A 20,707-nucleotide genomic window follows, 5' to 3' on the forward strand; every position below is an offset into this window, starting at 1 on the left:
TATTATAGAGCTATTGTCCTGAAAACAGCTTGCTATTGGCACAAAAATAGACAGGTAGACCAATGAAATTGAATAGAAAATCCTGATATTAACCCTCATACCTATGAACACCTGATTTTTGACAAAGCAGCTAAAAGTATGTAATAGAAAGAGGAAAGCATCTTCAATAAATGGTACTGACATAACTGGATGATGATGTATAGAAGACTGCAGATAGACCCATGTCTATTGCCATGCACAAAACTTAAGTACAAATGGAACAAAGACCTCAATATAAATTCAGCCACACTGATACTCTTAGAAGAGAAAGTGGGAAGTACCCTTGAACAAATTGGTACAGGAGACTGCTTCTTGAACATAACTCCAGTAGCACAGACATTGAGATCAACAACTAATAAATGGGACCTCCTCAAACTAAGAAGCTTCTGTAAGGCAAAGAACACAGTTGACAAGACCAAACAACAGACCACAGACTGGGAAAAGGTCTTCACCAATCCTACATCTGACAGAGGGATTATCTCCAAAATATACAAAGAACTCAAGAAACTAGTCACCAAAACACCAAATAATCCCATTAAAAAGTGGGGTACAGAAATGAATAGAGAATTCTCAATGGAGGAATCCAAAATGTCTGAAAGATACTTAAGAAAGTGCTCAACATCCTTAGCCATCAGGTAAATGCAAATCAAAACAACTCTGAGATACCATCTTATTCCTGGTGGAATGGTTAAAATCAGAAACACCAATGACAGCTTATGCTGGAGAGGATGTGGAGAAAGGGGAACACTCCTCCACTGCTAGTGGGAGTGCAAACTTGTACAGCCATTTTTCAGATCAGTATGGCAGTTCCTCAGGAAAATGTCAATCAGTCTACCATAGGACCCAGCAATCCCCCTCTTAGGCATATACCCAAATGATACACATTTATGCAACAAAGACAAATGTTCAACTATGTTCATAGCAGCATTATTTGTAATAGCAAGAACCTGGAAGCAACCTAGATGCCCCTCAACTGAAGAATGGATAAAGAAGATGTAGTACATTTACACAATGGAATACAACTCACCAGAAAAAAAAAACAAAAAACAAACAAACAAACACACACACACACACACAAAACAAAAAACAAAAAAACAATGGAATCTTGAAATTCCCAGGTAAGTGGATGGAACTTGAGAAACCATTTTAAGTGAGGTCACAAACAGAGGAAAGATGGTGTGTACTCACTCGTATATGGATTTTAGACATAAAGCAAAGGATCACCAGCAATTCACATTGCCAGAGAAACTAGGATTTAACGAGGAACTTAAGAGATTCATACAAGGTCCCCCACAGAAAGGGAAAGCAACAAGATCTCTTGAGCATATTGGTAGCATGGGGGGGGGCCAGTGAGTGGTGAGGGAGTTAGAAGAAAGAGAAGGGGAGGAGAGGAGAACATGTGAGACCAGGAAGATTGAGTTGGGGGACGAATAGATGAGAGCTAGAAAAGAGATACCATAATAGAGGAAGCCATATAGATTTAAAGAGAAAACTGACTGTACAGAAATTTCCAGTTGGGGATGACCCCAACTAACAATCTGAGCAACAGTGGAAAGGCTATCTTAAATGCCCTTCCTTGACATTGAGATTGATAACTAACTTACATGCCATTATAGAGCCCTCATCCTGTAGCTGTTGGAAACAAAAGCAAACACCCACAGCTCAACACTGAGCTGAACTCCTGGAGTCCAGCTGCAAAGAGGGAGAAGTGATAAACAAAGGGGTCAAGGCCAGGCTACAGAAACCCAGAGACAGCTGACCTGAACAAAGGGGAGCTCATGGACCCCCTAGACTGATAGCTGGGAAACCAGCATTAGACTGACTCAGACCCCCTGAACATGGGTCTCAAATTAGAAGGCCTGTGTAGTTTATGGGACCTCTGACCTTGGAACCAGGATGTATCCCTGGTACAGAAAAGGACTTTGGGAGCACATTCCCCAAGGAGGGGGAGGCAGGAGGGAGCCTAGGGGCAGGAGGGAGGGCGTAGCCCCTACTCCAAATGAGTTGACAGATTTTGATGATCCCTGTGAAGTGAGTGGAGAATGGGATGGATGAGGGGGGGGTCAGGGGGGGGCTTGGGATAATGGGAGGGAGAGGGAACTGGGATCAATATGTAAAATAAGAAAAGTAATAATAAAAAAAGAAAAAAAGAGGTAAGATCAAGGGGTCATTGAGGTCATGTGAGCTATGTTTCTCTCTTTTCTCTTTGTTCTTGTAAGAATCAACTCCAGGGACTGAGGCAATGTCTCAGTCAGTCAGAAAAATGCTTGCTTCCCAAGCATGAGGATCTGAGTTTGATCCCCAGGACATAAATAGGAGGCCAGGCATGGTGTTGTTTGCTTGTAATCCCAGCACTCTAGCGGGGAGGCTCTCTGGTCTGACAACATAGCTTACATGGTAAGTCCCATGCCAGCGAGAGAGCTTGTCAGGAAAAACAAAAAGAAAGAGAAAGAAAAAGAAAACCAAGGTAGATGGAGACTGAAGAATGACCCAGAAGATGTAAGCTGCTTTTTAAAATGAGATAATGGATAAAGCTCGATGGCAAGATTAGAATGTAGAAATATTAAGGACTGAACAAGAGAGAAACAGATGGTGACCAAAGAAGCAGATGATCAAAATTGAGACTGCAAAGACAGATGAAATTGAGAGGTAGCAGAATGGAGGGTTGATTTCATGGACATTAAAATCAAGAAGGGTTGCATTAGTAGCTTTGTTAAAGAATGGAAATGACACAAGGAAAAATCCAACAGGGAGTGAGGGGGCTGATCAGTAGGCTGATGGTCGTCTGATCAAGTAAAGACAGTGCAAAGACAGACTTGGGAATTAGTCAAAGCTGAGTGGTGTTACGGAGGAGAAGGGATGGGATGTGAGGCTGGCAGGGAGGGATAAGGACACCCATCCTATCTTCAGGGTTAGGAACATGCAGAATATGAGAAAACAATGACTACCAATAGGAAGGCCACAGGGCTGGCAGCCTGTAAGGGAACAGCCAGGTTCCTATGAGCAACCTGAAGAGAACATTAGGGCAAGAGGGGAGTTCTACATGTGATTTTGTTGCTGTCTAACCATGAATTCTACAAGACCCAGTGGAAAGATTTCGGAAGACTAGAGGGAAAAGATGGGACAGAAAGACGTTCAGAGCTATGAAGCGATTCAGCTGCAGGGAATCAGCAGTGCCAGGGGCCACCTGAAATACCAAGGGTAAAAGACAGGAGAGCCCTGATGTGGTTCTGGGCTCTGGCACCATCAGCAAGATGCAACACGGAGAATTGCCTCAATTAGATGAGAAATAGATAGGCTAGAGCATATGTGATCAATGTACTTAAAGATGGTCATGATAGGCACATGTAAAATGCAGAATAGAAAACTCTAGAAGTACTGCACATTTTATTTTTAGACACAGACAAAATTACTAATAAATAATTAAAATATTACCATTTTGTCTTAGGTTGAATTTGGGGAAATGTACTTTTGTAACATTTCCTTTCTTTTTGACCCTCCCTTCCTTCCTCCTTCTCTTCTCCCCTCCCTCCCTTCTCCCCTCCCCTCCCTTTCTCCCTCCCTCTCTCCCTTCCTCCTTCCATGCCTTCCTGCCTCCCTACCTCAGTTCTTCCACTATTCTGTTATTTGTAACACTGAAAATCAAAACCAAGACCTTATATATGCCACATGCTCTCTACCATTCCAATTCTGTAAAAATTTTGGTATAATTTCCAAATTCCATAAGAAAAATCTACTACTCTTGCTTATAATTAGAAATTAACACATCACATAATTTTTGATTAGTGAATTCTCCCATACACTAAGCTGATATTATTCTCTTTTTTCTTGAGAGGAACTGAGTTTTTCCCATCATAATTTTTCATTATATCTTATAATGACAAACATGGTAACCATACTTTGCCCCCATACATTCTATTAGAAGCAAACAGCCATATTCCCTATAGATGAATCAGACTCTGTGTGGAGGACCTGCAAATTTGGAAAGAGAAATGTATGCACAGGTCTTGTCCATGAAGCTGCAGGTGCCTACCTGGCATACTGAAGTCTCAGGATCACACTGGCTGCTGTGGCCATTACACTGACAGGGGACACAGGTTCCTAGGGTTGGTCCAGGAGTTCGGCCACCTGGCTCAGAACGCAACCGGTAGAATCCTTGTGCACATGTCTAGAAGAAAAGGAAAGCAATTAGGACAGGCACATTAGCTTCATCAGTACTGAAGACCTCCAGTTGTTTTAAAGATGACCTTGGTCCATGCCCCTCCATGTGTGTATGTGAATTTGGGGAGCACCACTTATATATTTCTGTTAGAGCCTTCTGTTCTCAGATGAAGGCAGTCCCCATGTGTTCAGATTTGAGCAGAGGGAAAGCTTTCATTTGCATCTTCTGCCTTTAGTCTGAGAAGGCCTGAAAGTATATTTTTCTTGCTAGTATTTTTTTTTTTAACTAACATTGTCATATGGACTAACATAACAACTCCACTGTCCTCAACTGCCAAAAAATATACTTCTCTGTGCTTGATGGATAATTAGCAAATGTCCAAAGAAACTCAGCAAAGCAAGATAAAATATTCCTGGGTGCATTATTTATATAAATATGATTTAAAGATTATAAAAAAAAACATTCAAAATAACAAAATCTCTGTGTCTTGAGACCATTGGGCCATTCATAAAATTTATCTTCTCCTGATTTGTATTTTTTCATTTTGCAATAAAAATCCAAAACCAACAGAAAATTGCTGGCAAAGCTGACACATGCAAAATCAAGAGTTTCATTCTCATGAAGGTTTCATTATATAAATGTATCAAAAACATCACTGGATTTCTCTAAAAAGGGCCTCAGCATGAGATGAGACTGCCTGTATTCCAGGCTCAATGGTCTCAGTAATCATACAGCATTTTATTTTTGATTAAGGAGTAGGCATTAGTTTTCAGATACCACGGAGGATTGTAAAGAGGCTGTTTTACCACCTGGTTAAGTAGTGTTTTTTTCTTCTCTTAAAAACCTCACTCTTACCGAGCAGTGGTGGCACATGCCTTTAATCTCAGCACTCCTGAATCAGAGGCAGGCGGATCTCTGTGAGGTCAAGGCCAGCCTGGTCTACAAGAGCTAGCTCCAGGACAGCTTCCAAAGCCATAGGGAAACCCTGTCTCGAAACAAATAAGAAAGCAGACAAACACACACAACACACACACACACACACACACACACACACACACACACGCACGCACACGCACACACACACACACTCACACACACACAACAAACAGAAAAACCTCCCTCTTTTTGACAACAGAGTGACATCTGGCTAAGTAGGGCAAACATGTTCTACCAAGAACTTCTTAATGATTGTACATGTCTTTGATCTGGTCTAAGCAGCCCAGGATGAAATCCAGAAGTCCCCCAGAAAAAGAGAGAGAGAGAGAGAGAGAGAGAGAGAGAGAGAGAGAGAGAGAGAAGGTCAGTACTCTCCTGGTGTTTATTTTGATTTGTTTAATGTGTACCTCAATTAAGCACTTAATTAAGAGTCTCTTGGTTTTTATTAGCTTACAAGAAAATATAATGAGATTTAACACCTTCCCAACTTTGAGCAAGCTAAAAGAAGACTGATTGTTACAGAAAAAGTCTAGAAATTACACCTGAAGAATTCACTTCTGCATAACTCAAGGAGCAATCCTAGGTGCGTTTTAAAGAGGGAGATGATGGATAGGAGCTGGCCAGGAGGTGACACACAGGGGCTGGGAGGTGTTGTATAGGAGACTGGGGAGGCGGCACAGGGCCTGGAGAGGTATCTTAGTAGGCAAAGTACTAACCACTTTGATTGAGGACAGGAGCTTGGATGAGTTGAACTATGTAAAACATGGTGGGTGTGTTGGCCACATGTAAACCCAGATGAAGATTTGACCTTTGAGTCAGTGAGAAACCCTGTTTCAATTCGTAAGATGGAGTATGATCAAGGAAGACCTATCAACCCTAAACCTCTACACTCATATGCACTCACACATATGAAAACATACACAAAGAAACACACACACACACACACACACACACACACACACGTCTCCTTCCTAACCCAAAACGGTGCATGGTAAAGACTGCTGCAAATTGTTACTATAGATCTAACACTTAAATATCTTTCTAAATATTGTTATTTTGTTGGTTTATCTGCTCATGGTCTGTCTGTGTGTTTGTATACTGTGTATAAGTGTGAAACCTGCAAATTGGGAGGAATTTCTAAGATCTATCTTATATCCCCACCCCCAAAAAACAAGACTTATGAGAACTAAGTAAATAAAAATATACGTCATTGAGGAAAGTAAGTTCAGTGTTCTGGCTTGAAAATCCTGGAGTGGTTTGTATTGTAGTCCACCAGGATTTGTTTCTTATTGCTGTGGCTCTCTCTTGGGCTCCAACAAGGTGCCATTAGTGTCTGCAGCCCAGGTTCCACTCTGACTTCTGTGAAGGATGCTCTAAGTCTTTCCTTTTGGTTTTCAGCTATCTGGGAAAGTTTGAAACATGCTGATGCTTGGTTCCACCCCTGGAAACTACCATTGGTAGTTGGTAAAGAGAAGGGCAAAGAGTGGTCATGGCAGAGGGTCAAAAGCACACTCCTTATCATCTGTTCTTAAATTGTGTTTGGAAGGGCATGTTTGCTTCTTGGCATTGTGCCCTAATAAGTATGGGAGCTGTGGTGTCAAAGTTAATCTCTGTGAAAGTTGTGGACCAGTGTAGTAGCGTCTTTATGATGTGGCTTCCTCATCCCACAAATCAGCAGGTATATTAACTGAACTGAAATCTAAAGTTCCTTCTAACAGCTTACTATGGTGTCCAGGTTACTGTACTTCTTAACAAAGAAGAGAGACTGCTTTTCAGTGTAAGAATTGGAGATCAAAAATGTTTAAAACATGTCATATTTATTTCTTTACAAACCCCTCTTTTCTTGAATCCCTTTGTATTTATTCTTTCAGTTAAAAAACAAAACAAACAAACAAAAACACTAATGGGGTTTTTAAAATAGCAATTGTTATTGCCCTTAATGACAAAAGGGGCAAAATTCAACAACATAAGAAAGTTTCAATAAGGACATTAAAAGAGCTACTTTTAAATTTTCTTTAAATTTTTTTTTTTTTGGAACCTGATGAAGAAGTTAAGAAAAGACAACTTATTCAAACGTCATTTTGTTAGATTTTTCTCCCTCCAGTAGTTGAAACTCTTCCACAATTCTCTCTCCATGCCCTGAAATTAGGCAAGACTCCATTTTCTTCTGCCCTCTTTCCATCTCTCCTTTCCTAATACGGTGTCTCCCCAAAACATTAGTGTAGAATCAAATTTTTACTAAAATATGGGGCAGTCATGTCAATAGAATTAAAGAAGATCAGTGAGCGAACACGTCCAAAGTTGCTCAACACAGTCCCTGTCCTCGGAGACAATGGAAGTAGACAAGTGTAGGTCCCTCTGAAGACACTGCTTTGGATCTCTACAGGGGCTTTGCACCCAGGCAAACATAATCTGACTTTCTCCAGACAAGGCCTTCATTCTATTGCACATAGGAGTTTTGACTACTGCAGGCCTCAGTTTTCTGACCTGAAACATGGTTCTTTTATATCATAGTATTTGAATATAAGGTAATTTATATTGTAGGAAGCAAGTTTATCTCAGTTTAAGTCACAGCTTTGCTGCTGAACAACTATGTAATGGTGGACATGTTCCTTTAGCTGCCTGGGCCATAGTTTTCCCACTGGGCAACATGGAGATTATACATAATATAGTGCTGATGGTATAAGTATGTCATGAACTGTGTTTGAGATTATACAGGATAGAGTAAGTATGCAACAAATTGACTTCTGTTTTTGTATAGGGATGCTACAAGCATCATTTAATCCATGTATTTAATGCTTTCCATAAAATTAACATAAGTGCCTTTCCTAGAGAAGATTTAGGTGTAGTTGCTAAGAACAAACTAAAATAAAGGCAGCCATGATTGCTCTAAGCTTCTAGGAAAGGAAATGGCAACAAACACCATCTCTCCATGACATGTCCCTTGATATTTAAAGATATAACCATGTGTCACAAAACAATGTTTCAGTCAACTACATACCACATACACAATAATGGCCTCACAGATTAATTTGAGCAGGAACAAAACAGTCGTCTTGCTGTGCGCACATGCACGCCATGATGTTTGCATAGGGAGGTAATTCACTAGTGACACAGTTCTCACATATCTTCCCATCTTAAGGATGATATGGCTGCATGTGGGTCTCTCTCACATGACAGCTTCCAGCTACCAAAGTGATAGAGAACACATTGAAGGAAGTATGCATTGCAGGGGGTAAGTATATTTTCACATCATTAATTAGGGTTTTCTAACCTTCGAATAAACATACATTGGGGACTTAGAGGCTGGAGAGATGGCTCAGATGTTATGAGCACTTCCAGAGGTCCCAAGTTCATTTCCCAGCAACCACATGGTGGCTCCCAACCTTCTATAATGAGGTTTGGTGCCCTCCCCTGGCATGCAGGCATACACGCAGGGAGATTGCTGTTAATAGAATACATTGGGGACTTAAATTTACTTTGCCCAGATGGATAGGTCCAAATTGACCCAATCACATACCACACCATTCAACTGTGATTCAGAAGCCTTACCAAAATGAGGCCTAGGTAGAGGGGTTAAGAGAGTGGAACTTCCAAAATAGCAACTAGACATCATTATCAAACTTCTGTTCTCTATGATGTCATTGAAGAGTGTCATACAGTTAGTGCTAAAAAGTCATAGAAAATGGTGTCTTTATATACTCCAGGCTGAATTTAGGTTTAGGGAAGCTGATTCTGTAAACAAGTATAATTTGGAAAGAGAGGGCCTTTCACTTGACTTCTAAGGGAACTTTAGTTCCCAAGTTCAATCATAAAATTACATTAATTGGGTATTTTAAGTGTATGAAATTGTGATAAACGGAACAATAGTGTCCTGCCACTCCAGGAATTAGACAAAAGTGTAGTATCTTTATAAATGCCAGTATTTTAAATGGTAATACTCAACTCTGTCTTCATGCAATCTCTTCTTGTCTAAAAATATGAAACAAACATCTTACTAATATAAATGTCTATAGAATTCCACCCAGTTGATGAAGACACTGTAAAAGAAACATTTTGTGTATTCATAAGCCAAAGTATATGCTACTGGAATGGGGTGGATTATTTCAAAACTGTCTTTAGTTCTTGCTTTGATGATTAGATTTTATGCCTGGGTAATTGCACTTTAGAATCAAAATGAATTATAAATAAGATGTATAATGGATTAGAGGCGAAAGGATGTGAGAAACATGTCAGGTATCTTATTATGAAAGATAAGTTTTAATCTCCATAATCTCTTTACTAAATCCTCAGCATGAATAGCAGTGGCTGTGGATAGGAGCCCGAGTGGAGCTCACAGGACACAGAAAAAGCTTATATGGACACATTCTCAGTTTTTCTTAGTTTCTTTCATCTTCATTGGTTTAATTTGTGCTAATTCATATTTTCAAACGATGACAAATCATAAAAAAAATCAGTGCTACAGTGTGGTCTACTCTTTTTAAAACATCTCTAAATCACAATACAAACATTGACATGAAGTATGTGGAGGTGTACAGACTGCATTGAAATATTTTCATGATCTTCCAATATTTTTGTGGAAAATGAAGGGAATCATATTGAATAAATGGAGAGAAATGTAGACATAGTAACTTTTTTCTCATGATACCTGAGGGTCAAGCTCAACTCTGGGTATTTTCTATAGGAAAATTGCATTACTGAGTCAGAACTTTCAGATTGCCCACCTTATAGCTTAGATAAATATATAAGGGTAACTATGTACAATGGTGTTTGTGGCAGGTAAGAGATTTGGCCAAGGTCACACAGTTTTTCAGTAGTACAGTCACACAATGAAACCAAATTCCACTGCTTTAGAAAAGTTTAAAGTTCTTCATGTCCTGTATACTTTCATCTTCCATGCTCATAAAATGTTAGCCCATTTTGTATATGTACATTGCCTCATTTCCCAGCCATATACTGTATATGTTTGGAAGGGTACATAGATAAGTGTAATAAGTTTGTAGTGCATAAAAAATATACACAGGGGAACTATTACTTAATAATGAGAGGGGTTATTTGATTACTTATGATAACAAAGGGGGCATATTATATTTTACGCAGGTGATGGAGCTACCACAAAGCATTGCATTCACCCCATGAAGTTGTTCTTTGAACAATGTGGAGCCATGCAGTGGTGCCTAAGCTGAACAACACTGAGTTTCCAATGGGGTTTTCTTCCTTGAATTTTCTCTTATATTAATCCCTCTGTGAAAACCTGAGGATCAGCAATAAATCAGCAAAAGCACCCGAAGTGGTGGAGTGAGGCAGGAGTCATATCAAATTTCTATTTTTCTTCACGTAAGATATTTCAGTCTTAGGAAATATGTATTTAATATTTTAACTACATCCATTTATTTGTTCATTACTTTGTGTATATGTGCTTTGGTATGTGCATACCACAATGAATGCATGGAGATCAGAGAGCAACCTGAGGCAGTCTGTCCTTTCCTTTCACAGTGTGGGTCCTGGGAATTGAAGGAAGTCAAGTTGTGAGGTTTGGCAGCCAAGGGCCTTTGCTTTTAATGGCATCTTACCAATTTATATATTCAGTATTCTCAAAATATATTTTAACTTTGACCTGGAGACATGTATGCCATTTTCAACAAAACTTCCAAGATCCCATTTACAAAATAATATAAAATATCTGTATGTGTGTCATAGCACCAACTCTAATGAGCAAGACTGACTAGAAACTAGTGATATGTGTGTTGGGTTCATAGTTCACACAATCTTCATGAGATTTTTAAGCTGTAGGAGGGAGAGGTACAATGATATCCAGTTGTCATGCAAAGGGCACCAACTAATGTGACTAATGAGACAGTATTTTGTATGCTGTAGGTCCCAGAAAACTCTTTAAGGCCAGCAATTAAACTAGAGCTCTACAGAAGGCCAGATATGGAAGACAAGTTGTGATTCCATTAGTTATTCAGGGACTTGAGAAGAGCCAGGTGGTGGTAGCACACACCTTTAATCCTAGCACTCAGGAGGCAGAGGCAGGCAGATCTCTGGTAATTTGAGGCCAGTCTGGTCTACAGAAAAAATCCAAGACAGGCTTCAAAGCTCAAAGCTACATAGCTACATGGATAAACCCTTTCTCAAAAAAAAAAAATACCTAGATCATGATAAAGTTTAGGTTTAGGTTCACAATGAACCCAGTTCCCTATCTCTCCCAGCTTCCAGATATTATAGTATTCCTTTTACAACTTAATGCTTGTAGGAATTAATTAGCATACCAGAAGGTATTCAAAGGAATATCCTATCAATTTAAAAAAGAAATGGTTGTAAAATTGTAATGACTGAATGATAATAGCACTGTTGGAACAAATTTATGTCCTTTTGAGAAGACTGCATTGAATCGAACAGCCTGCTATTTAGTGCAGAAATTTTGTCTGTTCTATATAGAAACTCTCAAAACAGATATAATCATATCTTATAATCACTGCAGTTTAAATGCCTCTAACTGCTCAGAAATGGTGCCTAGAACATTGATGAGTTATAACACACCAGCCTTTTGAAGTACACTCACCTATCCGACTGTGACGTATCTTTGCAAGTCTCTTAATATTTACCAGATATTTCCCTTTACACGGTACGATATCATTATCATGTTGCACCTGTGTCTCATACTGTGCATGAAAGATCAAATAGCTAGGCTAAGAGTACACACGGAAGTCAAGTGCAGAGAGGGTTTGGGAAGGATTCCTATTTGCCTCTGTAAGGGAGCTGAGCTTAAGCAAGTTAGTGGCAGCTTGCTTACCTCACAGGACAACCCTGAATAGCCAGGAGGGCAGTCACATTTTTCTATCAAGTGTGCTGGTGGGCTTGATGCAGTCACATGTCCTGGCTCAGCTACTTCCATAGAGATTTCAGAAATGCTAGGGAGAGAGAGAGAGAGAGAGCAGAGTCCATGATCATGTAGCCACACACAGCCTCTCTGAATGACTCTGAAGGAAAAACCTCCTCAGGTTTCTGCCAGTTATGAGTAAATTTTGTTTTCTCATTTTCAATGAACCAAAACACATATATTTATCAAGGTTACATGATATTATACATTGTAGAAAAGGGGCCATCAAGCTAGTAACTACATTGTTTTGAAGCTGCTTAAATTCCAGGGGCTCAGTTGCCATATCTGATCACTATATTTTTATTTCCTCTAAGTCTGAGATGATGTATTAGGAAAATATTCACATAAATCCTAAGAAGTTTAGTAAATTAGATGTCCACTGTCCTGTTGAGAAGTTATTATAAAGACTTTACCCCCAGTTTTCAAAATGTTAGTAGCTTCATGCAGACATGGCCAATTAATTAGACATTTATATTACTTCAAACAGGCAACCCAAGGTCACTCTTAGAATGTCTCCTGTAGTCACAAGTAAAATTGCTTTTAATTTACTACTTTTTTCCTCTGGAGCCTCTTGTGTCCTTTCAAGAACTTTGGAAAGTCTCCTGGAAAACAATGCATACCATGATCTAACCCTGATTGTTAAGAGGATAAAGAGATTTCCAAATTAATATTTTATTAGCTTTATTAGATAGATCCTTCAAGTGACTTAATTTACCCTTCCTATTGGTGAGAAAGAAAAACTATATTCCCTTCATCATTAATTTGAAATTATGCATTAAAATATATATGCAGTCCATAAACCCAGACTATTTCATGACTGACTAACTGCAACATGAAAATGTTCTGCAAATAAACTTTTAAGTGAAACATTGAATAGTTTTGCCTCAATAAAAGACGCCTCCAATAGCTTGAGGAGGTTGAATCATAAACTTTATAACAAGCATAGGTAAGTTTTATTGAATTATGAATGCACATGCTGGTGTCACTAGCATTTTGATCTGCATGTGGGAGTCTTATTGACACCAACGTTGGGCTAAAATGAAGGTTATGCTTTCTCCTCTTTTGAGTAGCATAATAGTTGTGAGCTGTAAACAGTCACTCCTCTCTGATAAGAAAGCCTTTACTGCTCTGTTTTCCCTGGACTCTGTGGAGCAAGAAGAACACTTGTTACTTGTTTGACCAGCCTTCTCTTCACTGGAACCCCAGGGCTTCATTCTCTTGTATAGGCATGTGTACAAGAAAGCCATGTTTAAAAATCTAGAGACTCCTGAATGGTAGCAACAATATATAGTTCTGCCATAAGTAATGTTTCCCAGGTGATTAGAAGAGCTCATACGTAGTTGAAATGTTAGAGAGGTGAGATGGACGAAAGTCCAATGGCTTGTGTCTGGATATGGCTTCCATTTAAATGAGTACTGAGTTCTAGAAGTTACTTCCTTCAAACTACACGTGTAACTCTTGAACTCTGTTTTGGACACTGCTACAGTTGCTGTAACAATAAAGATGATGGATTATGTCTTACTGGGGGCACATTTTAAAGCCTTTAAACTTTTCTTAGGATTCCATTGTCTCAGATAATCAAGTGGGGTGATGTATCTGCCTTACTTGTTTCCTTAGTGAGCTTACAACAGTTTTGATAGGGCTTAGTAAAAGTGATGTGTATTGAAAAATGAAGACAACACTGGTCCTATTAGTTACATTATCAACATTTTCTATGAACTTCCAAGTTCTTATTGTGGTCTTCAGGAATTTGCTAAGTATTCTAGAGAGTATCTAATATGCAAACCTACTTTGGCTTCTATGACTAAGATAATTAGCAATACAGGTAAGGGTGTTGTATTTTTTCAGTTCCTTTAATTTTAATAATAAGTGAAAGGAATAAAAACGAGGAAATGAATTTTGACTTATGATTAACTCTTTCACTGAAAGTCCCTTTATCAATGACATGAACAGCATTAATCTTCTATTAGACAAAAAGGAGTTCTCAGGGAGATTGTGTATATGCTTAGCACTGTATAAATATCTGAAACAGAAAATTTTGGATTCATTAGTTTGATTATTAAAGGCTTCCTCTTTAGTGTTTATTTTCTTTAGCTTGATATATCCTTTGGTCATATGACTATTTTATAAATATGTATTGACTCCATATTTCCTCAGAACATGAAAGACTAAAACATGCAAAAGAAACATTGAATTACTAAGTAAGTTCAACACAATGTCCAGCCTCTGCACTAAGAAAGTAATTATATCTGTGTGAGTTCTCATTTCATCCCATTGGATGACTCTTCTACTAGTGAAGTCTCCTGGACCCTCCACTGTTCACTCTAGTCTACATTTTTTAATTCTATTTTCTCTTTCCAATTACTTTTATCATCATATATAAACATGCTTACCTATTTTTGAAATGAGACAAACATTCCTTGACTTTTGTCATTGGGTCATTCCATTATTCTATCATCAAAGTCATGGAAAACAGTAGTTGACACTTTCAGTATTAGGTTCTCTGCATCTCATTCATTCTTTAATTCTTTGTGACTATTTCTAACCAAAGGCATCAGAGTGTCGATATTGGAAGGCACCGGTGTGGTCCCAAAAGTCATTCTCAATGATGTCTATCAGTTGGCCTCTTAGACTCACATGGAAACATTCTCAGTTTTTAGCTCCCTTGGTATCACATATATTTCTTCAATTCATCTGTTTATTTTTTTTTCATTATGATTTCCAACCAACTTATATCATAGAATCCAGGGTAAATGTTACATTGGCATGGAGAGAAGAGAATGTTCCAGGATGGAGTAGACTGGACCAACTTGGTCTTGAATACTCACTTTCAAGGTCATTTTCTCAATAATCTCATAACAGATTTACAATATTGCAGTTAAATATATGTGACCAACAGTATGTGCTATCCTGAAGTTTTCCTGGTGCAATAAACTCACAATGACTGATGTAAATAAGAATATATTTTATGTCATTTATACTGGGGGTAAATTATGGCATCTTCTCCAAAGTGACCAAAAACACCTTTTGTTTGTCTTGTATTGCCTCAGTCCCAAATTACGCCCTTGTTGATTTCTTGTCTGGTGTCTCCATGACCAGCCCTGTAGACCCTAGAACAAGAATTTAACTTGAGTGCCCTCTGTTATACTTTACCGGCTTTGTCTCACAACATTTCCATAAGTAGCCTTGATAAGAATATAGTGAATATCATAGAGTATATCCAAGAAGTCTTCACGGGTCACAGTTCTACTGATTCGAGGATCATCTCCATAATATTTCCATTCTTTCTGTAAATAACAGAAAAAACACATTGTAATGTGATAAAACTGAATGAAAATAAATTAGTATCCTTTCACCAAACAACTACCAAATTTACCTCTGTCATTTCAATCTCATGCCTTGTCAACTGGCCAATGAGCGGGGCAGCCATGTGCCTGGTTATAATTCTAGCGTGAGTAGGAGTCCCACCTCGAATGATAACTTGAGGTTTGTATGTGGAGAAGCCTGTCTCATCCCGAGCCTCAAAATAGATTGCATACTTGAGTTTACCCCCATAGGCCTTCAACTGGAAAAGCAAAAATAGGATAAAGAGTGATGAATTAGGTAAACTCTCAAATGACCTGCTTCCCAAACCTTGTTTTACCTTGCTCACTTGTGAATTCACAGTTATTTTTACCTTTTTTCCTTCAAATTGTTCTGGGAGTTTCCAGTAAAAAGGTTCCAAATGGAGATCTTGCCTGACTTCATCCATCTTTGCAACAATCTCGGGGTGCTGGAAAGCAATGCCTTTGGTAGTTGTGTGCTGCAGGCCCTCATCCACCAGAGGCAGGATGGTCTGCTCATCACTCAGAGTTACCTGCAAAACATCACATATCAGCAGAAAGCTAAATATGAATTAATAATTAATATTCATATGAAACACTCTTTTAAAACTAAAGCTAAGTATGGAGACATTACCATCTGAGTTCCTGTCCCTACTTTAATGAGATGTCATGGAGAGAGAGAGAGAGAGAGAGAGAGAGAGAGAGAAGATGGGTGAGGACAGACTTGCAAAATAAAACATAATCTCTGAAAATTGCAAGATTGCAAGATTTTTTTCACTAATAAAAGTTGAAATTAAATTCTGGAGAGATAAAGGGAAATTAAAGTCAAAATAAACATGATTCCAATGCAAACAATGGATACTTTCCTATGACTGTTGGAAGGAATACATTAGGTTTTGGTTTTCAGGGCTGCCTTCAATGTCAATAGCCACCCTCTGACATCTCCTTCCTCAGAATGTAGAGACTTCCCAAGCCAGAACACCATGCCTCCTTGGCAAAGTTTCCAGTTTCCACTTGACATCTAATTCCTTATCAACAGCAACTAAACAATCTTCTAGGAGGAATTTTAAAGAGGCATTTGTGCCAACTGCCTAATGGCACTTAGAGCCTTTACCATTTCGGAATGCACACAGGGAACAAGGTTACTTAAATGTTTGCCATTTCCTACTGGCCCTCAGGGCCCGACTAAAAGATTCCTGCAGGAATGAACATTATACCATTACATGGCTCAGCGGCTTCTTACTCACCCACATGCGGATCAGACCCTCTGCTTCAGAGCACTGACTAGTAACTCCAAAGCAATAGCAGCTGCTGCAGCCAAGTGGGTTCTTGGCATCAAGTCCAAATTTGCCAGGCCGGCACCTGTCACAGTGGACACCTTCTACATTCACCTGTAGAAAGAGTAGGGACCTTCAGGGTGCATTTTTATGGAAGAAATCAACTTAAGAATGAATAGCAACACATTTCTTTTTCATTTAGGAAAATAAAACTAATGAATGAAGACTATGGTATATATAGCTCACATCCCTGTCAGGATTTCTTGGGACTTTAAAAAGTACTTGATTACTAAATGTACCTGTTACTAAGGGTGCTGTATACTGTTGTTGAGATCTATAGCAGTGCATTTCCTACAATTCCACTGTGAACAATAATATTTTCAGGAGCAAAAGAAACCAATGATTGCTAGATATGAAAAAAGTCAGGATTCTAAAATGCAACATTTACATCTTTAATATTATACAAATTCTATAATATAATGCATATGAAACATGAAGCAAATATAACATATGACCATAACATAGCGTGTATGTGTGGAGTGTGTCAATCTGCTTAACTAGGGTCCTTAGTGCACAGAATATTGTTTTCTGAAATCCAAGGCTATTCCCTTTCTGGATTTCAATCTGCCATTTCCTCTGGCTTTCTTTGCATGGTCTTTGTCTTGAAAAGCTATCTGTGACACTGTTTTAACCACACTTTTCTTGGGATTTATTATTTTTGCAGGAATATATAAGGGACAAAAATATCCCTCTAACCCATTTTAATTGGCTGTTTTTCTACATCATTTAACAGTATTAATGAGGACTGAAATTTGCACATAGTTACCCACTGTCTGTTATGTCAGCTTTTATATGTGATGGAAATTCACTGAATTTCTATAACAGCAAATATGCTAAAGTGTTCAGTGGCTGCAGATTAACTGCAGGAGAAATGGTTTGTTATATTTTGGTTCAGCTGTGGTTTCTCTCTGACTATGCCTGAAAGCCCTCCCTACCCACTCCACAGGCATTTATTTAAGCAAGAAGAACACAGAAGAAAAAATAACTTCACTCACTATAGATATTATACCCTGTGTGTTGACTGGGAACAAGGTTGGGTTTGGGTTGAAAGTAAGTTCTTGAAGAGTGGAGCACATGCCGATGATCTTACATCAAGGAAACCTGTTTGTTTGTGTTGCTTAATGAAGCAAGGTTAGCCAACAGTGCATGAAGGGATAACTGAGTAACAGAATCCACAGTGAATGAGGGTCTTCCTTGAAGCCCCTTCATGTTCATACCTTACAGGTGCACTGTCCCGTTTGATCGCTACAGGCGCATTTTCTAGTCTCTGAATCGCAAGTTGTGGCATCTGTCCCTGGAAGGAAGCATTGACAGAGACTGCAGCGAGGGTAGTTCCAGTGACCTCGCTGGCACTCCGAGCATCTCATACCAGAGAATTTTGGATGACAGCTGCACTGGCCGGTGTTTGCATTGCACTGTGAATCCAAGGACCCAATTGTGCTGCAGTTACAAGCCTGAGGAAGAGAGAAAAACATCAGCTGTTGACACACTGCAAAAGAAACAGCTTAATGTTTTAACCTTAATGTTTCTATCCCATTACACACATATGAACCATGTGTCTATTATATGCTTTGTAATGGTGGAGTTCAGTCCTGCATGTAAGAAAATGTATGATAACCTAGAAACCACATTGCTATGTGATAAGAAAAAAAAATTAGGTTTTGTTTTACTGTTTTCATTTTATTCTGTTATTTTAAATTACATTATTTCATGTGTGTGCACCCATGTATGTATATGTGTACATGTGTGCTTGCAAGTGTGTATGCTCATGCTCCTGTGCGTGCATATGGAAGCAGAGGTCACCCACAAACGTCCTTCCTAAAGTTCTATTCACTTTGTTTTTTGAGACACCGTCTCTTATCGGAAACTGTGGGTTCATCAAGTAGGCTATCTCTGTGGGTTCTGGGGACCAAGGTTAGGGCCTCATGCTTGTGTGGAAAGCACTAGAATGACTGAGCTACCTCCTTAACCCTGGTTGCAAACTAGCTTTCTACTCTTCTTTGCTATGCAGGCGGGAGGCTCTAGAAGGAACTGCCATTTAGAGTTATTTTAGGGCTAGTGAGATGTCTCAGTGGGTAGGGAGTAGTGCTAGAGTTCAGGCCTAATGACCTGATCCTACAAGGTGACAAGAAAGAACTCTCTCCAGAGATTTGTCCTCTGACTGCTGTGCTCGTGCTGTGGCACACATATGCCTGTGTGCATGCGCACACCCTTAGAAAGAATTTTAAAAAGTTAATTTAAACTAATAATATAAACTGAGGTTATTATCATATCACAAATATGGCATCTTTCTTTCCTTTTATTGAGGGGGATGGATGGCTTCCACACTTTCCATTTATTTAATTACAATAAGTCCAACATTAAAATAACAAAAAGTATACACAAACCCCCCAAAAATCAAAACATTACATACATACACACACACACATATGTATACACACATTATATGGTTTGTATGTGTATATATGTATATATAGTTTGTATATATGTATACACACATACATATATACATATATATATATATATACATATATATACCTCCTTCTGAATATAGGAGAAATCAAATTTAAAAATAAATAAGCTATTGGGAATTGATTATGTGACTGGAATTATGTGAACATTTTACACACACACACACACACACACACACACACACACACACACGCATGAGAAAGAAAGACAGGAGAGGATTAAGTGCATGAGTGAGTGAGTGAGTGAGAGTTTCAACCAATGTATAGATTCTCAGGTATTCTTCCAAGTCTTCTGGGATAACAGTTGTCAGTGTTGGTGTTTAATGAAGACTTTAGCTGCCTGAAACTGACACAGAGTGGATGGATGACACACTTCCAAGATTGCCATGGCTACTGATAGAACTCAGTTCCAAACACACACTTACACTTAAGTGTTTTCTCAAATTCTTAGTCTGGTTTGTCCCTTCTAGTCTTCTCTAACCACGCATTGCATTTTACACAAACATTGCATTTTACAATTACAACAATCCAGTAAAAGGCAGGACATATGGTCCAGTGTTAGCTAACACTTGTATAGTAGATCAATAAGGTGTCCAGACCTAAGTTTCACGTACGCCTACCACTTATTCGCCATATAACCTGAGTCAGGTTAATTCATCCCTGGGTATGTCAGATTTTTCTATCAAAAAAAAAAAAAAAAAAAAAAAAAAAAGATACAGTGTATTTTTGTTTTCACAGAAAATGAAAAGATGTGGATTCCTTCCAGACTCATGTGGTTTGATCAAGCCAGACCACCTGAAACAGAGTACCAGGTGATCCTACATTCAAAACAGCTGGGCAAAGCGGCCTTACAGGCTACAGCCAGGATTTCTGAATCTTCTTCGAATCCCCCATGAGAGCGCCCCTTACCAGCAGGAAGTAGTTTGGAAAGAACAACGCCCAAATTCCCAAATATTGTCTATAAATGTTTGTTTTCATTTAAATGGACTTGGCTATATAAAATAAATAAAAAATAAATAAAAAATTGAAGAAGAAGAAAAAAAAAAAAAAAGGTAAAGTGTTCACCTCATAGAGATGCTGTGAGAAGCAGACACAATGGATGAAATTCATATTCCATGGAAGTAGTTTCATGTTATTATTTCACAGATAATGAAAAAGAGACTTAAGAGGTTTTCAAACTTTCACAGTCACAGTTAAGTGGAAGGACATGTATGTTCTTTAGTAGGCTACAGGTTAGCAAGAAAGTCAAAAAGTAAGGCAGCTGCACCTTTCCTTAATTTAGAACTAGGATATAGTGATATTCATGACTGTCCAATGGTAAAACAAGGGAGGGGCTTCCAACTCAACAAGGTGCTTCCTGAAGGGAGAGACGGAAGAAGAAGGGGCCTTCTAACAGATACAGTTTCTAAGACCCATTACCACATCTGTGGTGGATAATCTTGATTGTCAACTAGAGTACATCTTGAATCAACTAGAACCCAAGATCTAGGCTTTCCTGTGAGGGGTTTCATTTTAGATTACTTGAAACAAGAAGACCCCCCCCATAAATCTGGTCT

The 20,707-nt window shown here is 38.7% G+C and overlaps 1 protein-coding gene across 1 annotated transcript in view; it reads right to left on the reverse strand.

Moving 5' to 3' along the window:
* Lama2 (laminin subunit alpha 2) overlaps window positions 1-20,707 on the reverse strand; it is a 564,428-nt gene that overhangs the window by 170,006 nt on the left and 373,715 nt on the right. The window contains 7 exon segments of the mRNA XM_051175465.1: window positions 4,073-4,207; window positions 11,934-12,051; window positions 15,174-15,307; window positions 15,397-15,585; window positions 15,697-15,876; window positions 16,591-16,734; window positions 17,898-18,134. Of these exon segments, the coding sequence (XP_051031422.1) occupies window positions 4,073-4,207; window positions 11,934-12,051; window positions 15,174-15,307; window positions 15,397-15,585; window positions 15,697-15,876; window positions 16,591-16,734; window positions 17,898-18,134 (1,137 nt within the window).

Source organism: Phodopus roborovskii, unplaced genomic scaffold (genome assembly GCF_943737965.1).
Source record: "Phodopus roborovskii unplaced genomic scaffold, PHOROB, whole genome shotgun sequence".
In the NCBI taxonomy this organism is placed as follows: Eukaryota; Metazoa; Chordata; class Mammalia; order Rodentia; family Cricetidae; genus Phodopus; species Phodopus roborovskii.